This window comes from Gossypium hirsutum, unplaced genomic scaffold (genome assembly GCF_007990345.1).
Source record: "Gossypium hirsutum isolate 1008001.06 unplaced genomic scaffold, Gossypium_hirsutum_v2.1 scaffold_312, whole genome shotgun sequence".
NCBI lineage: Eukaryota > Viridiplantae > Streptophyta > Magnoliopsida > Malvales > Malvaceae > Gossypium > Gossypium hirsutum.
In genome coordinates this window covers 1-23,512 of record NW_024402945.1, presented here as the reverse complement: position 1 = coordinate 23,512, position 23,512 = coordinate 1, and the positions used below count along the sequence as shown (strand labels likewise).

The 23,512-nt window shown below is 39.5% G+C and overlaps 1 protein-coding gene across 1 annotated transcript; it reads left to right on the top strand.

The window, feature by feature from the left end:
• Positions 1 to 12,899: 12,899 nt before the first annotated feature.
• LOC121226615 (uncharacterized) lies at positions 12,900 to 13,639 on the top strand (the record flags this gene model as incomplete). Its single annotated transcript, XM_041110407.1, has 2 exons — positions 12,900 to 12,930; positions 13,190 to 13,639. Coding segments are annotated over exons 1-2 (481 nt in total), but the record flags the coding sequence as incomplete, so codon positions are not given.
• Positions 13,640 to 23,512: the final 9,873 nt, after the last annotated feature.

The window sequence follows — 23,512 nt, the reverse complement described above, 5'->3', positions numbered from 1 at the left end:
TTGTAGAGAGAAAAATTTTAAAAGCTTGATATTCGCCACCATTATCTATATAGAGAGTAATAATTTGATTTTTAAATTGGTTTTCAACTAATACCTTGAAGAACACGAAGACATCATAACATGGGATTTACACTTAAGTGTATAATATCATATGTATTGGGTATAATGATAAAAAAAATAACATAGTACTAAAACCATCAATAGAATAGACATGAGAGGTCCAAAAATTAAAAAGAGAAGTTTAAGCGAAGGGATGAGATTAAGTAGAAGAAGAAAATGGAATTTATGACTTTATTACATGACAATGCATTGCAAAGTGTGAATGAAGACAAGGGCTAGATAATGTAAAGAAAACTTGGAAACAATATTTTTCATAATTGGGAATGATGGATTACCTAGTCTAGAGTGCCACTCGGACGAAGTGGTCTTAACACTAGAAAAGGCAAGTACTGGTGAAAGGGGACTAAAAAGAGATGTGGTTGGCCACTTATATACGCCATCCTTAGGTTCACCCATCAAAAGGATTGCCCCCGTGTTTAGATCCTTCACCTAAAAAGTAGAAGGTGAGAAATCAACAGAAACATGATTATTGGTGCAAAATTGATAAATCAAAATTATGTTCTTTTTCATAGAAGGACACAAAGGACATTTTGTAAAGCAAGGTGTGAGAGGAAGTAGGTATGGTGGTAGAACCAGTGGGGTGATGTAAAGGGTCGATCCATCGCCAATCATGACATCTTCAGATCCTTGATACGATTTATAAAGAGAAATATTTCTCAAGTCAGACGTGACGTGGTAGGATGCGCCACTATCCAGTAACCACGTAGAAGTAGTGGTGTTGTCGACGACAGCATGATTGGCTTGTGATTTTCAGGTTGTGAAGGGGCGATATCCCTAAGAGCCTTGAGGATAAGGTGTCGGGGATTGCTGATAAGTGATTAGATGAAACATTAGGCATTTTTGTAGTGTGTCCATGAATACTGCCAGCTTGACAGCAACCCAAATAAAGTTTGGTGGAGCGTGGTTGTTGAGGTCATTTTGTAGCCATTGAAGAATGATATATGTATATTTTTTAAGGATATTGATTGTGGGTTTTCTAAAAAAAATGTCCAAGAAGGTTAGACTCTTGATACCATGTTAAGACTATAATGTTGAATGCTGGCTAGTAATGCAGCAACAAGGATTTTTGGTGCCTAATCATGCAACTAATTTTTTATTATATGCAAACTAGTCTAGTTTATTTGTGACTTAGTTGATCATGTACAATATTAGTTGGCTGTTATTTTTCTTATTCAGGTATTGATTTAGCTGATAAGTTAGCTTATGAAAGTGTACAAGCAATGTTATGCAATTTCCAATGTTGTTAGTAGGAGTTGTTAAGTATTTGGTATTTTGTTTGTAACTTAAGATAACAATCTAAAAATGAAATGAGTGTGTTGAAATCATCTCTTTTTTTTTAGTTTCTTATTTTTTTCTTTCATGTTTTTCTGTCTATTGTTGTTAATAACCTCAACAAATGGTATTGGGAGCCTGTTATCTTTGAGGGCCTTTTTTTGTTCTTTGGTGTTTTCTGAGAAAGAAAAAACAAAAGTATCTTTGTTGTTGCTGTAAAACATGAGTTTTTCACCACCACCACCACCACTCTTTTTTTTTGGTGAAAACTACCACATATGGGTAGCGAAAATGAAGACATATTTTTAGGCTCATGATTTGTGAAATGTGGTTGAGAATGATAGAGAACCACCTCTATTGAGAGCTAATCCTACCATAGCTAAAATTAGAAAACACAATGATGACTGTGCTAAAAATATAATGAAATTTCTTGCCTGCAAAATAAAGTCTCAGATGTGATCTTCACCAAAATATGGCTTGTAACTCCCCAAAACAGGCCTGGGGAAGCTAAATGAGGAGTTTCAGAGATTTGATAAAACAAAACAACAATAGTTGATCAATTTGAGGAGAGACTTTGAAATTTTGAAAATGAAAAAGTCTGAATCAATCAAGCAATACTCTGATAGGATAATGGTTACAATCAACAATATCAGATTGCTTGGAGAAGATTTCAATGACGGAAGGATTGTTGAGAAAGTTATCACAACCTTCTAGTGAAGTATGAGTCAAAGATCGCTTCATTGGAGGACTCGAGGGATTTATCAACTATTTTTTTGCCAGAGTTGATAAATGCTCTTTATACACAAGAGCAAATAAAGGCTAAGAGATTAGAGGAGCAGGTTGAAGTAGCTTTTTAGGCCCAAAGCAAGGAAGGCTCAAGCTCAAGCTATAAGGGAAATAAACCGTGGAAAGAAAAGAAGGGGAGGCCCAAAAATATTGGAAAAAAGTTCTTACCATGCACTCATTGCAAGAAGTCCTCACATTTATAATGATATTGTTGGTAGGTCTGTGACACCCCAAAATTACCTGCGGAATGGTTCGGACCGCTAAACCGCGTCATAAAAATAATTAGCTTCATATTGATGCTTATTATATGTATATATGCATGTGTGAAAATTCCATGTTTGAATTTTTTTAATTGAAGGTGAATTTTGTAAATAGGACCTATGTGAGAAAATCTGGAAATGTGATTGGTTAAATTACAAGGACCTATTAAAGCATGTGGTGAGAATAATGGCTTTGCATGTCAAATACCCCTTCTTTTATACATATGGCCGGCCATGATGGAGCATATATTAGAATAGGTGGTAAGTTTCCATGAAGTGGTCATTATTTTATGTAAAGGAAAGGAAATAATAAAAAGAAATACTAAGGATAATAAAAGAAGTAACAAAAAAAAGGGGTCATTACCTTGTTCTTCTTAGCCGTACAAGAAGAAGAAAAAGGAGGGGGGGAGCAAAGGCATTCGGCCTTTTGAATGAAGAGGAGGTTAGTAAATTTTGTTAATTTTTCTTTTGAAATAATAGTTGTTTGGGTTAATCATCACGTTTTTCTTACCTAGCCATACTAAAATTTCGAATTTAGAGTGTTGGATGGAGCTTTCGGTTATGGTATGTGTGAAAAGAACTTGATTTTTTCTTACCTTTAAGTTTTGATGGATAAAGAAACAAAAGGTTGTTGATGAAAGAAATTAATGTGTTAAGAGATTATATGAAACTTATTCATGTTTATATATGTTATATGCATTGAAAATGGTTGATGATTTGGAGGTGATTAGCTTGAATCGGCCATGGTATATCATAAACACGATCTATGCTTGTTATGTTACTCATGGTTAAAACGATTCGGCTATGACTCTTGTAAAAAAAAAAGTAAAAATAGGACATGTGAATTTAAAAGATGGTATGAACAAATGTGGAGTTTTGCTAGTTTAAGAGTATTCGGCCAAGTGTTCATGTGGTGGAAATTAAGTGTTAAATGGAATGAAAATGATGTTATATGGGGGTATGTATATCGCCATATGAGTGAATACATAGATGATGTTAAATTTGATTATGTATAATGGGCCATATAGAGTACACATGGTGATATTAACCTTAATTCTTTATAATTGATCAAGTGGATGATGTTGGTTTATATGGTCGAATTTGAATTATGAATATGTACCTTGAAATAGAATGTTGCCGTATGCTTCTTTTGATATGAAACTATTAATGTTACGGGATATAAATAACTAGCAAGGTAATTAAACTAGTTGATTTATTATTTAAGCTCAAGAACCTAAAGGAGAGGCGTCCAACAAGGGGAAATCGAAGGTCATCGAGTAGCCGACTCGGAATTATTTTACCCAACATAAAGTAAGTCATTAAGCATATACTTGGTATTATTCAAATGGTCATAAATCTATGTAATGATGCAAATGGAATGAATAAATATATATATATACATGTAGTATGTGATGATGAAATTGTTGAATGAAAAGAAAAGAGGTAAGATGTTGAGTGTTGATCTCGGCACTAAAGTCGGGTATAACCATTTATGACCATGAGATTGGCGCTAAGTGCGGGTTAAATTGTACAGCACTAAGTGTGCGAGTTGGACTATGTAGCACTAAGTGTGCGAATTGACTATGTGCACTAAGTGTGCGATTGACTATGTAGCACTAAGTGTGCGATTTGATTATGTAGCACTAAGTGTGCGAGTTGATATATAGCACTGAGTGTGCGGACTAATATACATCTGAATCATTATGGACACTATGTGTGCGACACTATTGAGTCGATCGCGGACAGCGGATCGGGTAAGTGTCTTGAGTCATGGCTAATAGGTGCTATGCTTATACTTGGTGTTGAGCTGGTAAGTTTGAACCTATGTGACAAATATACTTGAAGTCACGTACATAAAATTTATCGTAGGATGGGTGAAAGGCCGTTTAGTCGTTGATTGTAACGAAAATAAATTGATTTATGAAAATGCCTCAATGTCCTATTGATGAGTATATGGAATGTGAATGCATGAATTGATATGAAACGAATCGATAGGTTGGAGGAACTATGGTATGGTTCGGTATGGATGGAGTAAATTGTCTCGTTCCATTTGTTTCCTCTTGTGATAATGTTATTGATGGATGGTAGTGCATTGCTTATGACTTACTGAGTTATAAACTCACTCGGTGTTTCCTTGTCACCCATTATAGGTTCTTGGACTCATCTATTTTTGCGGGTCAGGCCGTATCGAAGTCATCACACCGGATAGCAAGTTTTGGTACTTTCTTCTTAGTTGGCTTAGAAGAACATTTTGGCATGTATAAGCTATTACGTTGTGTTTGAACTTTGGCATGTAAACTTTAAGCCATGCGAAAATGGCACGAATGTTCGATTGAGTTGGATCAAGGGTAGGCATGAAATGGACCTAGTTACTTTCGTAACAGATGCTGGCAGCAGCAGTGTCATGAGATTGAAAAATCACTAAAAATAGTAGAAGTGGAATTAATTGATGAATAAATTATGTAATCGAAGCTCGATGAGTCTGTTTCATGAGGAAGTAACGAAAAGATCATATGGGCAGTATATTAAGAGATAATCAGATTTTTGTGGGACAGGGCCAGAACGGTTTCTGGATTTCCTGCTCCGAATTTGGAAATTCATTATAAATTAACCAGAGATAATTAGGGGTCGTACCATATATGTACAGATTCCTCTCTGAGTCTAGTTTTCATAGAAACAAACGGCATCAGTATTGAAGCCCCGTGCAGGGAGATATCCAAGTCGTAATGGGCAAAGGGCAGTGTAGTCGACCCCTGCAACATGGGAGACTTTGACTAATAAACTGTACTAATTGGCCCGACCAAAAATTCTAGAAAAAAATACATAGATGGGCACATGAGTCTAGTTTCTGGGAAAAATCACGAAACTGATTTTCGAGTTACGAAACTCAAGATATGATTTTTAAAACGACTGGTACACAGATTGGGCAGTGTCTGGAAAATAAATTTTATAAGGGGTTAAAGTCAGTTAACACCTCGTGTCCGACTCCGGTGTCGGTTTCGGGTTCGGGGTGTTACATTTGATTGGTATCAGAGCTATGGTTTAGTCGGTTCTAGGACTACCATAGCGCGTATGAGTCTAGCTATACATGCCTTAATGTTAATGTTTAAATGTGTGATGACTTCTGATGGTTGAAATGTTTTTGTTTTGATTAGTAAATGGATCCCGGTGTAGAAAGAACCCTAGCGGATGACGTTGAGAGCGTAGCGGCTGCTCCTGCACAAGGGACGCCGCCTGTTGAACCTCAGTCATCTGCGAATAATCAAGGTGAGGGGGCTAAACAAGCCTTCTTTACCATGATGAATGAGTGGGTCGCGCAATATGCCCGAACCAACCCGGCTGTCCAACAATTCCCGAATTTGAATAATCCACCCCAAGAGCCCGTAATGCCATCATCACTGATCCTGTGAGGCTGAGTAAGCCACCTGTAGACTTGATTAGGAAGCGCGGGACTGAGGAGTTCAAGGCCATAGTTACTGATGATGCCGAAAGGGCCGAGTTCTGGCTTGATAACACCATTCGGGTGTTCGATGAACTGTCATGCACACCTGACGAATGTCTAAAATGTGCTATATCTTTGTTGCAAGACTCAGCCTACTATTGGTGGAGGACCCTGATTTCCATAGTCCCAAACGAACGAGTAACTTGGGACTTCTTTCAGACGGAATTTCGAAAGAAATATATTAGTCAACGGTTCATTGATCAAAAGCGTAAGGAATTCTTGGAACTCAAGCAAGGCCGTATGACAGTATCTGAATACAAACATGAATTCGTAAGACTCAGTAGGTATGCCCGGGAGTGTGTAGCTGATGAGGTTGCTATGTGCAAAAGATTCGAGGAAGGATTGAATGAAGATTTAAAGCTACTAATGGGTATTTTGGAAATAAAAGAATTCGTAACACTAGTCGAACGAGCCTGCAAGGCGGAAGAACTTGGAAAGGAGAAGAGGAAGGCTGAATTTGAAGCTAGAGATTATCGTAAAAGATCGACGGGTAAAGCTCCGTTCTCAGCTGTAAAGAAGTTCAGGGAGGACATTAATAAGTCGAGGGCGACTGCGGGAATTTCCATCAGGGCAAGACCATCGATGGGCTCCCGAGCTACTTCGGTAGCTAGTGTGGGCAATAATCGTCACGAGAAACCTGAATGTCCCCAATGTGGAAGACGACACCTAGGTGAATGTTGGGGCAAGTCTACTAGCAGGGCCTGTTACGGATGCGGTTCGAAGGACCACTTCATTAGAGATTGCACGGAGCTGGATGAGAAGAATAAGATTCAAGGTGCAAGACCTAGTGGAGTGACATCTAGAGGTAGACCACCGAGAATTTTAGGAGGCAGGGGTGGTAGTCAGAGGGGGGCCTCTGATACGGCCGATCGAGCCGAGAACCGTACTCCTGCTAGAGCATATGCCATTCGCGCACGAGAGGAGGCATCCTCCCCCGACGTCATCACTGGTACCTTCACTCTCTTTGATACTAATGTGATTGCATTGATTGACCCTGGCTCTACTCATTCATATGTATGCGAAACCTTAGCATCCAGTAAGACTCTACCTGTTGAGTCTACTGAGCTCGTAATTCGAGTGTCAAACCCTTTGGGTCAATGCGTACTTGTTGATAAAGTGTGTAAGAGATGCTCTCTAATAATCTGAGAATCCTGTTTTCCGGCCGATTTGATGCTTTTGCCGTTTGACGAATTTGATGTTGTTCTTGGTTTGGATTGGTTGACCGCGCACGATGCGGTTGTGAATTGCAAAAGCAAGACTATTGATTTGAGGTGCACAAATAACGAGATAATCCGAGTTGAGTCTACGGACTTAAGGGGGTTGCCAGCTGTAATATCAGCTATGTTGGCCCAAAAATATGTAAGAAAAGGGTACGAAGCATACCTTGCGTATGTACTTGATGACAAAGAGTTAGGAAAGAAACCCGAATCTGTGCCGGTGGTTTGTGAATACCCGGATGTTTTTCCTGAAGAATTACCGGGTTTGCCACCTGTTCGGGAGATAGAGTTTGGTATTGAGCTTGTACCTGGAACTACGCCAATTTCGATAGCTCCGTATCATATGGCACTAACCGAGTTAAAAGAATTGAAAGCTCAATTGCAAGAGTTGACGGATAGAGGTTTCGCTCGACCAAGTTTCTCACCTTGGGGTGCACCAGTATTGTTCGTGAAAAAGAAGGACGGAACCATGAGGTTGTGCATTGACTATCGTCAACTAAATAAAGTGACGATAAAGAATAAGTATCCGTTACCGCGTATTGATGATTTGTTTGATCAATTAAAGGGAGCATCAGTGTTTTCAAAGATAGATTTGAGATCGGGTTATTATCAGTTGCGGATTCGAGATTCGGACGTACCCAAAACTGCTTTCAGAACGAGGTACGGTCACTACGAGTTCTTAGTGATGCCGTTTGGGCTCACTAATGCCCCTGCGGTGTTTATGGATTTGATGAATCGGATCTTCAGACCATATCTGGATCGGTTCGTAGTTGTGTTCATTGATGACATCTTGGTCTATTCAAGAGATGAGACCGAACATGCTGAGCATCTGAGGCTAGTGTTGCAAACTTTGCGGGATAAGCAGTTATGTGCTAAGTTCAGTAAGTGTGAGTTCTGGTTAAGAGAGGTTAGCTTCTTGGGTCATGTAGTATCCGCATCGGGTATTCGAGTTGACCCGAGCAAAATTTCAGCCATACTTAACTGGAAGCCTCCGAGAAATGTTACCGAAGTCCGGAGCTTCCTAGGGCTCGCCGGTTATTACCTACGATTTGTCAAAGGTTTCTCGATGATAGACACACCAATGACGAAGCTACTTCAAAAGGATGTTAAGTTTGAATGGACGGAGAAATGTCAGAAAAGTTTGGATCAACTGAAAACTCATTTGACTGAAGCTCCAATTTTAGTGCAACCCGAATCAGGTAAAGAGTTTGTCATCTATAGTGACGCATCCCTACTTGGGTTGGGTTGCGTATTGATGCAAGAAGGTAGAGTTGTGGCCTATGCGTCGAGACAATTGAAGCCACATGAGAGAAATTATCCGACCCATGACCTCGAACTAGCTGCCATCGTGTTTGCTTTGAAAATATGGCGACATTATTTGTTTGGTGAGAAGTGCCATGTATTTTCGGATCACAAAAGTCTCAAGTATTTGATGACTCAAAGAGACTTAAATCTGCGACAAAGACGTTGGCTTGAGTTGTTGAAAGATTACGAGCTTGTCATTGATTACCATCCGGGAAAGGCTAATGTGGTTGCGGACGCCTTAAGCCAGAAATCGCTGTTTGCTTTACGAGCAATGAATGTGCACTTGTCTGTTCTACCCGACAATGTGTTAGTAGCTGAATTAAAAGCCAAACCATTATTGATCCATCAAATTCGTCAAGCCCAGAAAATTGATGATGAATTGGTTGCAAAACGGGCTGAGTGTGTTCCGAACAAGGAATCGGAGTTTCAAATGGATGATGATGATTGTTTGAGGTTCAGAAGTCGTTTGTGTGTTCCAAGGAATTCAGAACTTATTTCGATGATTTGAATGAGGCTCATAGTGGCCGAATGTCTATCCACCCGGGTAGTACTAAAATTTACAACGATCTGAAACGTCAATTTTGGTGGCCGGGCATGAAACGAGACATTTCTGAATTTGTTTCAAGGTGTTTGATATGTCAACAAGTGAAAGCAGAACATCAAGTGCCTTCAGGATTACTTCAGCCGACCATGATACCCGAGTGGAAATGGGATCGAGTCACAATGGACTTTGTGTCCGGACTGCCATTGTCAGCAAGTAAGAAGGATACGATTTGGGTTGTTGTTGATAGACTGACTAAGTCGGCTCACTTTATTCCCGTGCGTACGGATTTTTCATTGGATAGACTAGCTGAATTGTACGTTTCTCAGATTGTGAGATTACACGGGGTACCTATTTCTATCGTGTCGGATAGAGATCCGAGATTCACCTCACGATTTTGGAAGAAATTGCAAGAAGCTTTGGGTACCAAGCTGCATTTTAGCACCGCTTTTCATCCCCAAACCGATGGTCAATCCGAGCGGATAATTCAGATACTTGAGGATATGTTGAGATGTTGCATCCTCGAGTTTAGTGGTTCATGGGAACGGTATTTACCCTTGATCGAATTCGCTTACAACAATAGTTTCCAATCAAGTATTAAGATGGCACCTTACGAGGCTTTGTACGGTCGTAAATGCCGTACACCATTGTTTTGGACTGAGCTCGGTGAAAGTAAAATTTTCGGAGTTGATTTGATTAAAGATGCCGAACAGAAAGTAAAGGTAATCCGTGAAAGTCTGAAGGTAGCCACAGATCGTCAGAAATCGTATGCGGATCTGAAACAGAAGGACATTGAATATCAGGTGGGAGATAAAGTGTTCCTTAAAGTTTCGCCTTGGAAAAAGGTACTTAGGTTTGGCCGTAAAGGCAAGTTGAGCCCGAGATTCATTGGGCCGTACGAAATCTCTGAACGAGTGGGGCCGGTTGCATATAGATTGATTTTGCCCCCTGAACTTGAAAGGATACACGATGTCTTTCATGTTTCGATGCTTCGACGCTATAGATCTGATCCTTCGCACATAATTTGTCCGTCGGAGGTTGAAATTCGAGCCGATATGAGTTATGAAGAAGAGCCGATGTGTATCCTAGCTCGTGAAGTGAAGGAGTTGCGGAACAAAAGGGTTCCGTCAGTAAAGGTGTTATGGCTCAAACACGGGATCGAGGAAGCTACTTGGGAAACCGAGAGTTCGATGAAAGAACGATACCCAAACCTATTTACCGGTAAGCTTTTCGGGGACGAAAATTTCTTAAGTGGGGGAGAGTTGTGACACCCCAAAATTTACCCTTGTCGGGAAGTGGTTTCGGGACCGCTAAACCGCGTCATAAAAATAATTAGCTGTCATATTTGATGCTTATTATATGTATATATGCATGTGTGAAAATTCCATGTTTGAATTTTTTTTTTAATTGAAGGTGAATTTTTGTAAATATGACCTATGTGAGAAAATCTGGAAATGTGATTGGTTAAATAACAAGGACCTATTAAAGCATGTGGTGAGAATAATGGCTTTGCATGTCAAATACCCCTTCTTTTATACATAGTGGCCGGCCATGATGGAGCATATATTAGAATAGGTGGTAAGTTTCCATGAAGTGGTCATTATTTTATGTAAAGGAAAGGAAATAATAAAAAGAAATACTAAGGATAATAAAAGAAGTAACAAAAAAAAGGGGTCATTACCTTGTTCTTCTTAGCCGTACAAGAAGAAGAAAAAGGAGGGGGGAGCAAAGGCATTCGGCCTTTTGAATGAAGAGGAGGTTAGTAAATTTTGTTAATTTTTCTTTTGAAATAATAGTTGTTTGGGTTAATCATCACGTTTTTCTTACCTAGCCATACGAAAATTTCGAATTTAGAGTGTTGGATGGAGCTTTCGGTTATGGTATGTGTGAAAAGAACTTGATTTTTCTTACCTTTAAGTTTTGATGGATAAAGAAACAAAAGGGTGTTGATGAAAGAAATTAATGTGTTAAGAGATTATATGAAACTTATTCATGTTTATATATGTTATATGCATTGAAAATGGTTGATGATTTTGGAGGTGATTAGCTTGAATCGGCCATGGTATATCCATAAACACGGTCTATGCTTGTTATGTTACTCATGGTTAAAACGATTCGGCTATGACTCTTGTAAAAAAAAAGTAAAAATAGACATGTGAATTTAAAAGATGGTATGAACAAATGTGGAGTTTTGCTAGTTTAAGAGTATTCGGCCAAGTGTTCATGTGGTGGAAATTAAGTGTTAAATGGAATGAAAATGATGTTATATGGGGGTATGTATATTCGGCCATATGAGTGAATACATAGATGATGTTAAATTTGATTATGTATAATGGGCCATATAGAGTACACATGGTGATATTAACCTTAATTCTTTATAATTGATCAAGTGGATGATGTTGGTTTATATGGTCGAATTTGAATTATGAATATGTACCTTGAAATAGAATGTTGCCGTATGCTTCTTTTGATATGAAACTATTAATGTTACGGGATATAAATAACTAGCAAGGTAATTAAACTAGTTGATTTATTTATTTAAGCTCAAGAACCTAAAGGAGAGGCGTCCAACAAGGGGAAATCGAAGGTCATCGAGTAGCCGACTCGGAATTATTTTACCCAACATAAAGTAAGTCATTAAGCATATACTTGGTATTAATTCAAATGGTCATAACATCTATGTAATGATGCCAAATGGAATGAATAAATATATATATATACATGTATGTATGTGATGATGAAATTGTTGAATGAAAAGAAAAGAGGTGAGATGTGTTGAGTTGTTGATCTCGGCACTAAATGTGCGGGTATAACCATTTATGACCATGAGATTGGCGCTAAGTGTGCGGGTTTAAATTGTACAGTACTAAGTGTGCGAGTTGGACTATGTAGCACTAAGTGTGCGAATTGACTATGTTGCACTAAGTGTGCGAATTGACTATGTAGCACTAAGTGTGCGAGTTTGATTATGTAGCACTAAGTGTGCGAGTTGACTATATAGCACTGAGTGTGCGGACTTAATATACATCCTTGAATCATTATGGACACTATGTGTGCGACACTATTGAGTCGATCATGGACAGCGGATCGGGTAAGTGTCTTGAGTACATGGCTAATAGGTGCTATGCTTATACTTGGTGTTGAGCTCGGTAAGTTTGAACCTATGTGACAAATATACTTGAAGTCACGTACATAAAATTTATCGTAGGATGGGTGAAAGGCCGTTTAGTCGTTTGATTGTAACGAAAATAAATTGATTTATGAAAATGCCTCAATGTCCTATTGATGAGTATATGGAATGTGAATGCATGAATTGATATGAAACGGAATCGATAGGTTGGAGGAACTATGGTATGGTTCGGTATGGATGGAGTAAATTGTCTCGTTCCATTTTGTTTCCTCTTGTGATAATGTTATTGATGGATGGTAGTGCATTGCTTATGACTTACTGAGTTATAAACTCACTCGGTGTTTCCTTGTCACCCATTATAGGTTGCTTGGACTCATCTATTTTTGCGGGGTCAGGCCGTCATCGAAGTCATCACACCGGATAGCAAGTTTTGGTACTTTCTTCTTAGTTGGCTTAGAAGAACATTTTGGCATGTATAAGCTATTACGTTGTGTTTGAACTTTGGCATGTAAACTTTGGCCGCGGGGGATGACGCTCTGTCCCAGGCCATGTTAAGAGTTTTGGAAAGGGTGGCCGGAGCTAATATCAGGCCCATGAATAGGGGTTCATTTCTGAGCGACTCTAGGCCAACGGAGCCGAAGTTTTTAGGGGGTGTATCTGGAGTAGCCCCAAATGTGGCTGTGTACTGGCTGGAAGCCACAGAGCGGATTATGGATGACTTGGACTACTCAGTAGAGCAAAAGTTAAAAGGAGCAGTATCCTTACTATGGGACGAGGCGTATCAGTGGTGGATCACTGTGAGAGAGGGTACCCCAGTTGATAGGGTAACTTGGGAGTTGTTTAAGCAGTCCTTCAAGGCAAAGTATGTCGGAGCTAGCTATGTGAATGCGCGAAGGAAGGAATTCCTGAACTTGACCCAGGGTGGTAAGACCGTTGCTAAATATGAGGCAGAGTTTCTGCGATTGAGTCGGTATGCTAATGGTATTGTCTCTACCGAATACGAGTGCAGTGTTCGATTTGAGGATGGCCTCAGGGATGAGCTAAGGGTGCTCATAGCTTCGCAAAGAGAGCGTGAGTTTGCTACACTGGTAGAAAAGGCTAAGATAGCCGAAGAGGTGAAGCAAGCTGAACGAAGGAACCACGACAAGGATCAAAACCGGTTCAGGAGAGATGCTGAACAAACTGGTGCTGCAAACCGGAATGTTAAGAGAGTTAGGATGGAGGAACCAGTTCGAGCGGTTCCGGTGAACACTGTTAAACCACAAGCTTGTGGAGATTGTGGTAGAATGCATCTGGGGGAATGTTGGAAACGTTCTGGGTCTTGTCTTCGTTGTGGATCAAAGGAACATAAGATCAGGGATTGTCCTAAGAGGCCAGCTCAGGCTCAAGTGGTTGAACAAAGGGCTGTGCAACCCGTACAAACAGCGCGAGGTGGACCGTCGCCGTCGAGAGGTCATGGCCGAGGTCTCGGTGGCAATGGCCATGGACGTGGGGCACCTAGCAAGGGTACTATTAACACTGAGGCTCGTCAGCCAGCTTTGGTATATGCTGCTCGTCGCCGCGAGGAGGGTGACGCACCTGATGTCATAACTAGTACGTTTTTGGTTTCTAGCATGCCGTATACTGCGTTGGTAGATGTTGGATCTACTCATTCCTATGTTGCATATGCCATATCTGGGTCGTTAGGTGTGCACTCTGAGGAGATTGTGAGTGGGGTATCAGTACTAAGTCCTTTGGGTCACTCGGTTAGGGTAGACAAACTGTATAAGGATGTACCATTAGAAACTCAAGGTAAGATTTTCCCTGGAGATCTGATGGAGTTATCGTTCGGAGAGTTTGATCTCATTTTGGGAATGGACTGGCTTGTTAAGCATAAGGCGACTTTGGATTGTGCTGCTAAACGAATGGTGTTAACGACCATAAAGGATGAGGAGGTTATGGTGATAGGTGAGCGAAGGGATTATTTGTCCAATATGGTGTCGGCGTTAAGAGCCGAAAAGTGGATTCAGAAAGGTTGTGAGGCCTATTTGGCATTTGTAAGTCAGTCAGAAGAGGAGGAACTGACAGTGGATAAGGTTAGGACCGTAAAGGAGTTCCAAGATGTTTTTCCAGAGGAGCTTCCAGGATTGCCTCCGAACTAAGAAGTTGAGTTTGGAATAGATTTGTTGCCTAGAACGGCGCTCGTGTCCATCGCACCGTATAGGATGGCACCGAAGGAGTTAGTGGAGTTAAAGGCTCAAATTCAAGAGTTTTTGGATAGGGGCTTCGTTAGGCCAAGCGTGTCTCCATGGGGAGCACCGGTGCTATTTGTGAAGAAAAAGGATGGGACAATGCGCATGTGCATCGATTGCCGCCAGTTGAACAAACTAATGATAAAGAACAAATACCCACTACCAAGGATTGATGATTTATTTGACCAACTTAGAGGAGATTCGGTATTTTCCAAGATTGACCTTCGATATGGATACTATCAGTTAAGGGTAAAGGAAGTGGATATTCACAAGACAGTATTCAGGACTCGATATGGTCATTACGAGTTCCTGGTTTTTCCGTTTGGGTTGACGAATGCACCTGCCACTTTCATGGATCTGATGAATCGAGTGTTCCAACCTTACTTGGACCGATTCGTGGTAGTTTTCATCAATGATATTCTGGTATACTCGGAAACCGAGGAGAAACATAAGGAGCATCTACGTATTGTGCTGCAATTGCTGAGAGAGAAGGAACTGTATGCAAAGTTTAGTAAGTGTGAATTTTGGTTGCGCGAAGTGGATTTTCTAGGTCATGTGGTTTCTACTGAAGGAATTAGAGTGGATCCTCGAAAAGTTGAGACAGTTCTGGGATGGAAGCGACCAAAATCAGTATCGGAAATTTAGAGTTTTCTGGGTTTGGCAGGCTATTACCGAAGGTTCGTAGAAGGATTTTCTCTGATTGCTGCACCATTGATGAAACTGTTAAGGAATGGGGTAGCATTTGTCTGGACTGAGAGTCAGCAAAAAGCTTTTGACCAGTTGAAAAAGGTATTGACTGAAGCACCAGTGTTGATTCAACCGGAGTCTGGGAAAGACTTCACTGTGTATAGCGATGCGTCGCATGTGGGGTTAGGATGTGTACTAATGCAAGAGGGTAAGGCGGTCGCTTATGCTTCGCAGCAGCTTAAGTCTCATGAAGCGAACTACCCTACGCACGACTTAGAGCTAGCAGCAGTGATCTTCGCGTTGAAAATCTAGAGACATTACTTATATGGAGAAAAGTGTATCATATACACGGACCATAAGAGCCTAAAGTATCTGTTAACTAAGAAGGAGTTAAACCTTAGGCAACGAAGATGGGTAGAGTTGCTTAAGGATTACGACTATTCGATTGAGTACCACCCAGGTAAGGCTAACGTGGTGGCTGATGCGTTGAGTCGAAGGGTTGTTTCTGATTTGAGAGCCTTGTTTGCACGTTTGAGTCTGTTTGATGATGGAAGTCTATTAGCAGAATTGCAAGTGAGGCCTATTTGGACTGAGCAGATTAAAGAAAAATAGTTGAAGGATAACTCGTTGGTTCTTCAGTTTCAGCAAGTTGAGAAGGGTGAGAATGACGATTTTGGACTGAATACCGAAGGAGTTTTATGCTTCCGAGGAAGAATTTGTGTTCCGAAGGACTCTGACTTGAGACAGTCAATATTGAAGGAAGCTCATGGAGGACTTTGTGCCATGCATCCTGGAGGGAATAAGTTGTATCACGACTTGCGAGAACTGTACTGGTGGCTGGGCTTAAACGAGAAGTAACGGAGTTCGTGGGGAAATGTCTGACATGCCAGTAAGTGAAAGCTGAACATCAATTTCCTTCTGGATTACTGCAACCGGTGAAAATTCCATTGTGGAAGTGGGAGAGAGTCACTATGGACTTTGTGAGTGGGCTACCTTTGACACCCACTAAGAAAGATTCTGTGTGGGTAGTGGTGGATAGGTTAACAAAATCTGCCCATTTCATATCAGTTCGTACTGATTACTCCCTGCAAAAGTTGGCTAGGTTGTATGTGGCAGAGATAGTGCGACTACATAGTGTGCCAGTGTCGATTATTTTCGACCGAGACCCTAGGTTTACATTTCGATTCTGGAAGAAGTTGCAGGAGGCATTGGGTACACGTTTGGATTTCAGTACTGCCTTTCACCCACAGACAGATGGACAGTCGGAGAGGGTTATTCAGATTTTGGAGGATATATTAAGGGGTTATATCATCAATTTTCGTGGGAGTTGGAGGATTACTTGCCATTGGCGGAGTTTGCATACAATAACAGCTACCAAGCAAGTATTCAGCTGGCTCCATATGAGGCACTTTATGGGCGGAGATGTCGTACGCCTACGTGTTTGACAGAGTTGGGTGAATAACAAGTGCTTGGACCGGAGTTGGTGGCAGATACTGAAAGTAAGGTTAAGTTGATAAGAGATCGATTAAAGGAGGCATCTGATAGACAGAAGTCGTATGTGGACCTAAAGCGCAAAGAGATAGAGTTCGCGGTTGGGGATATGGTTTTCTTAAAGGTTTCACCTTGGAAGAAGATCTTAAGATTCGGCAAGAAAGGCAAATTGAGTCCGTGGTTTATAGGGCCTTATCGAGTTCTTAAGCGGGTAGGGCCAGTAGCGTATCAGTTAGAGTTACCACCAAAGTTAGACAGAATCCATGACGTTTTTCATGTGTCTATGTTAAGACGATATCGATCGGATCCCTCACATGTTGTGACAGTGGAGGAGATTGAAGTAAGGACTGATTTGACCTTTGAGGAAGAACCCATACAAATTTTAGATCGAGAGGTTAAAGTTCTAAGAAGGAAGTCGGTTCCGTTGGTAAAAGTACTATGGCGTAATCATGGAAGGGAAGAAGCTACTTGGGAATCAGAAGAGACTATACGTCAACAATACCCTCAACTATTTAGATCAAGTAAATTTCAAGGCCGAAATTTCTTTAAGGGGGTAGAGTTATAACGCCCCAATTTTCGAGAATTCTGTGAATGTTGGCATAGGTTTAATTATGTTAGTGGGCCTCTAGAAGGCCCAAGCTTAAGATAGAACCCGACAATTTTAGTTAATTTTTGTTCCATAAGAAAAAGGAGGTGAAATTATGAAATAGGACCTATGTGAAAATGTTTGAAAATGCTATATGCTAAATTGAAGTGGCCAAACAAATAGGAGTGCAAAGTAGGAGGATTTGCATGACAAACCTCCCATTTTACATGAATTGGCCAGCCATCATGTTGTTAAAGACAATATGTGCACTTGATATCCATAATTTATGGTACAAATTGATAAAAATTGATAATGGGTTAGGTAAATGTTCCATGATGGGCATTTCATGTCTTTTGTATTAAAGAATTAAATGGATGAAATATAAAATTTTATTAAAAGAAAAAGGGGTGAAAAGAACAAAGTTTTGTCCATCTTTGTTCGTCATAGCCGAAAGTTAGAGAAGAGAAAGGAGAGGAGAAAGCTCTTGAATGTTCGGTCACTTGGGGAAGAAAATTGAAGGTAAGTTCATGGTAGTTTGCTTCTATCTTGATGTTCATGAGTTCTTCTTAATTCTACCTTAACTCTTGAAGCATATTTTGGTTTTTGGGTGTGTTGTGAGCATTTGGTCATGAATTAAAATGAAGGAAATGGTTGTTGTTTCATGTTCTTTTGATGAAAAATGGAAGATAGGTGAAGTTCAGCCAAACAAATGATCATGCATGTGCCTTAGATGCTAATGGGAAAAATCGGCTAACATGTTGTGCTTTAAAATGATGAAATGGAGATTATGCTTCAGTAAAAATCATAGATATGTGATGATTGATTGGTGATATACATGTTTAAATAACATGCATGCAAGATAGGTGTGTGAAAGAGTGATTCGGTAATAAATTTGCTTGGGACAGTAGCAGTAATGTGAATTTGGAAAATCACCATAAATTGTGGGAGATGAATTAGAGGCTGAATAAATTATGTAATTAAAGCTTAATGAGTCTAGTTGCAAATAAATAAACGAGAACACGTTTTGAATTCTGTACAATGAGAAATTTGATTCGTAATGAAGAGTGGTCAGATTAGTCAAATAGTGAAACATGGGAAACGTTTAGAAAAATATGGTATTGATTGGCTAAACCAAAAATTCTGAAATTATATGGATAGACGATATATGAGTCTATTTTTAGGGAAAATTAACGGCACTTGATTTGGAGTTTTGTAGCTCCAGTTATAAATGATTTAGTGACTGTTGCTCAAGAAGACAGCTTGCACTGAAATTATGATTATGTGGTAAACATTGACAAAAATTTGTTAATGAGTTGCTTATTGATTTCTTATAAGCTTACTATGACCTGTAGGTGTGGTTGGCCGAATATTGTAAGGGGTTAATATGTAGTTTGTATTTGAATAGTTAGATTAACGTGTTAGTAATCCAATTGCAGGCGGTTCGTGTGTGGATCTCGTCAGCATATCGTCGCAAATAGGTGTGTAACTAACACCCTCTTTCTTAGTCTAGATCGGCAAAAGCCGAAAAGCCGAAATGCCGAAAACTGGTATTTTGTAGATTTGTGAGTGTGCAAATGCTTGTGAGGCAAATCGATTAATGTTTTTGGTAAGCTGCAATGTTTGGACTGCAAAGTGCATGATTTCTGTGCCTTCGATATTTTTGGGCTTAATGGGCCAAAATTGGAATGATGGGCCAATAGACCCAATTCGGTAAGAACCCTCGGTAGTGATTCTGTTAGTACGTGAAAGGTAGGAATATGTATGAAAAACCCTAAAGTAGATAAATTACTGAAATACCTTTAAAAGTGGAAAATTTACAGTTTTACCCCTAAGAGATAAATTACCGAAATACCCTTAGGGTTAAATTGACCTAAATGCATGTTTGACTGTTGTTATTTACTGCATGCCTTGTTGTTATTATCTGATGCATGAGACTGGGATATTGACGGAGGAAGTACTGAAAGTGGCTTGCCCACGTACTGGAGGCTTTGCCTCAATTTACAGTTAACTGAGCAGCAAGGCTGCAACTGTGGAGTGTTGGGCTGGGTGGGTTGAGCTATTCCCCACATGGAGTGTAGGGCTGGTACGGGTGGAGTATAGTGGTTGGTGGGTTGAGTAGTCTTCCCAAATGGGCTTGCATATGTTTATTGATGTTGCATGTATTTTGAAATGGGCCTATGGGCCATACTGTTATCTGAATAAGGGGCTAAGGCCCAGTTTATTGTAATCTGAAAAGGGCTCTGGCCTAGTATCACTGTTACCTGAATGGGCTTAGGTCCAATGAGCTTGAGCTGACTTGGGCTTTGAATGGGTTTTCCTTACACACTGAGTTTCCCCAAACTTACCCCTTCTTTAACCTTGCAGGTGAGCCTTGATGTGGGTGACTTGGAGCCGGAGGGGATTCAGAGTGGCCATGGTGAATAATTTTGGGTTTGAAAAAGAGACTGGTTTTCTTAAGTTATTTTTAATTACTATTTAATTTTTGGGTTGTAATAAGGCCATTTTAACTTTATTTTCTTCTTTGATTTTCTGGGATTATATTATTTTAAACAACTTTAAATTGATGGATAATAATTCAAATGGGCTAGACTTAGGGCGTGATTTCAAAACGATACTTGTTTTTTTTAAAATAACACGACGTCACAAATACTCGATTTACCAAAGATAACCACTCAAAGAAATTTCAACTTGTTATAACCAAGTGTGGCAATGGATGTGGACATGTCTAGGATTGGATCCAATCGGAGAGCTTGGTACTTAAGCAGCCTTCATGGCTCGCCTCCTCTGTTATGGATACCTACCTGGTGCCCAGCTTCCATTTACTTGGTTAGTTTAACAAAAGTCAGCTTTTAAAAAACTAAAAAGGGAACACGGGTTTTTGACTTCAATGTGGCACTTCAGATTCGGCCTTAACGTCTGGGTCGGGTTTGGGGGTGCTACAGAGAAACAGATTCACGTGGTTGATTTGGTTAGAGAAACTGAGGAGAAAGTGAAAGTAATTCGTGATTGTTTGAAGGCAGCTTCGGATCGACAGAAATCGTACGCAGATTTGAAACGAAAGGATATTGAATTTCAGTTTGGTGATAAAGTGTTTTTGAAAGTATCCCCGTGGAAAACAATTCTTAGATTTGGTCGCAAGGGCAAGTTGAGTCCGTGCTCCATTAGGCCATATGAGATTATTGAAAGAATAGGGCTAGTGGCATATCAATTAGCTTTGTTGTCAAAGTTGCAAAGAATTCACAATGTGTTTCATGTGTCAATGTTGCGACGATATCGATCAGATCCTTCACATGTGATTTCTCGAACAGAGATTGAGATTCGACCCGATATGACATATGGTAAAGAATCGATCAAAGTGTTAGCTCGAGAGGTTCGAGAGGTTAAACAATTGAGAAAGAAAAGCATAGCTCTAGTGAAAGTTTTGTGGCAACGACACGTGGTCGAAGAGGCTACGTGGGAACCCGAGGAAACTATGAGAAAATAGTACCCTAACCTCTTTTTTCGTAAATGAAAATCCCTAAAGGGGGAAGAGTAGTAACAACCCGTTTTTGTCAAATTGGAATAGTAGTTTTGAGACCACAAATCTGAAGTAGAAATATTTGTTTTACTAGTTCTTTAAGGTAAACAACATGATAGAATAATTGTGTGAAAATTTCGTTAAGGAATTTTATCGATTGAGTACTGAATTTGACTAGAAGGACCAAATTGCAATGGTGTAAAATTTGAGTTCTATAGGCTAAAGGTAGTAAATTGTTACGGAATTCTAAATTAGAGGTCCTTAAATGGTAATTAGGCCATTATACTTTAGGATGAACAAAAATGGACATGGAGTAGGTAAAATTTCAAAGTTTAAGTGAAGGGTAAATAGGTAATTTGGTAAATAAAGCCAAAATAACTGAATAAAAGATGCCATCTTATTCAATTTAGTCCCCATAGCTGAAAATTAAAAGAGGACACATAGCTAGGGTTTTTCCAAGCTTTCAATCTCGATTGTAAGTCCGTTCTTGTCCCATTTTTAATGATTTTTATATTTTTAATATCATTGTAACTTGATTTAGCTATTTCAAGGACTAATTTGAAAAAAATCTAAAGTCTAAAATTTTACCCATGTTGAATATGCTTGTATTTTGATGTTTGATGGTATAAAATGCATGTTCATTGTTAGTTAAACAACGTTTGCAAAGTGATTTTCGATAAAAACGTTAAATAGGGACTTATTTGTAAAAGTCTATAAAAATGTGTAGAAAAGTGTGAATAAATGAAAATTGTGGGTTGTTATGAGTATAAATAACAATCGGCTAGGCTTGGTTTGTGATGAAATTGGATGAAATTCTTTTTACGAGCATAGGGACTAAATCGTAAATGTTGAAAAGTTAGGGGAAAAATGTAATTTTGCCACAATTTGTTTTGGGATGAATTGAATAATTGATGAATAAGTAAATTTGACATTATAGATCAAGAAAAACGAAGTTCGGATCTAGAACAGGGAAAAATAAAATAATTGACGAATGGATCTTTTGTTGTTTTGGAACCGAGGTAAGTTCGTATGTTAAATAAGCTTTACTTAATGTGTTTAATGCTTTATTTATGACTAATTGTCTAATCGACCTACGGACACATTTGACACAATTTGGCAGCGAGAATCCTAATCGAACTTAGGAATAGATTGGTACAGTGACATGCACTAGGTTTTATGTTATGTGATTCGGGTGTGGTCCTGTAGTCCCCGGTGGCTGGTATACTGGAAATGTTGCAAATACTTGACAGCTTGTGTGATCAGCACCATGTAGTTACATCTCGACTGACAACATGTGTGACCAGGCCGTTAATGGCTCTAGAGCGAGCATATATGTGATATGAGATAAGGTAGCAATGGCTACATATGTGACAATTTGTGTGTACGATTTCCCATGTATCCCATATTATTATTTCGAGTGGTTCATTTGGTATGACAACGATTAGACTAAGTATGAATTATTACAAGATGGTACAGGTATTTACTCAAAGCTTATGATTAGTAATTCGTGAAATGACGATTTCAGGTAAGTTATGATAGAATGATTATAATATGAGATGATGGTAAATTACATTATCTTATGTTATATTACTTGCATAAGGTTAGCTTATCTCTTTCATATGAGCTTACTAAGCTATATAGCTTACTCCATTTTACTTTCCATGTTTTATGTGTCACCAAGCTAGCTCAGATTGGAGATCGTATCACACTATCGAACTATTATTTTGGGGTACTGTCGATTTTAAACATTTTGAGAATATGGTATGTATAGGGACTTGGTCATTTTGTTATATGTTCCATTATGAATTTGGCCAAATGTATTGGCTTATAATTGTCAAAGGCTTGATGTGGTGTTTGGCCATGTAACTTAGCTTATTTTGGTTGAATTGGTTGTAAGCTTATATATATTTATATATGCATGCATGTGCAATTATCTCTTGTGTGATATGGTTTATAAATGCTTGGTAAAAGGTTGAATGTGGCTTAATGGGTTTGTTGTTGAATGGTTGAGATTGGCTCATTGGTATGCTATGAAATTTATGAAAACTTATGTATGATAGAGTAATGTGTTGGTACTTGTAGATGTGAGTTTGGTTTGATTTGGGTTTGGTAGAATATGATGTTGTAAGCATGTTATGTGTGATATGAAATCATATGTCCTAACCTTGTTTGTGGATGTATTGGTTGTCTAGGTGTGCTATGAATTATGCCTTGAACTTGTGCATGTGTAGGGGTAAATGAAGGTGACAAATGGCTCGGTAAATAGCCTTTATTTTGTCCATACGGGTAGCACACGGGCGTGTGTCTAGGCCGTGGTGGCACACGGCTTGCCCCATGGGCATGTGTTTCGACCATGTGTCCCCTGCCTTAATTTTGAGAAATAGAATGCTCAAAATTTAACACATGGGCAGAGATACGGGCGTATGACTCACCGTGTGAGGATACAGCCTCAGGCACAGGCATGTGTCTCGACCGTATGAAGTCTACACCTATTTTATGAAAATAATTACCACATGGCCTAGAAATGGGTGTGACTTGGCGTTTGATCTCATTTGTTCATGCATTGCAAAAGAGAGTTACACAGGTTAGAGACAGGAGCGTGCGTGACACCGGCCTGCCACACATGCGTGTCCCAACCATACGGGCTGTGCCCTTGTTCTAGTAAATTTCTAATTTTGTAAGAATTTTGAGTTGTCGGTTTAGTCCCGAACCACTTTCGAAGCATGTTTTGAGCCTCATAGGCTCATATCAGGGACTATGTTTGATGATGTTTTATTGGATGAAATATGACCAGATGTATGGTTTGTTACGATTGCGTGCGGGTAAGGCCTGATATCTATACAAATCAACCGGTGATCTATAATTGA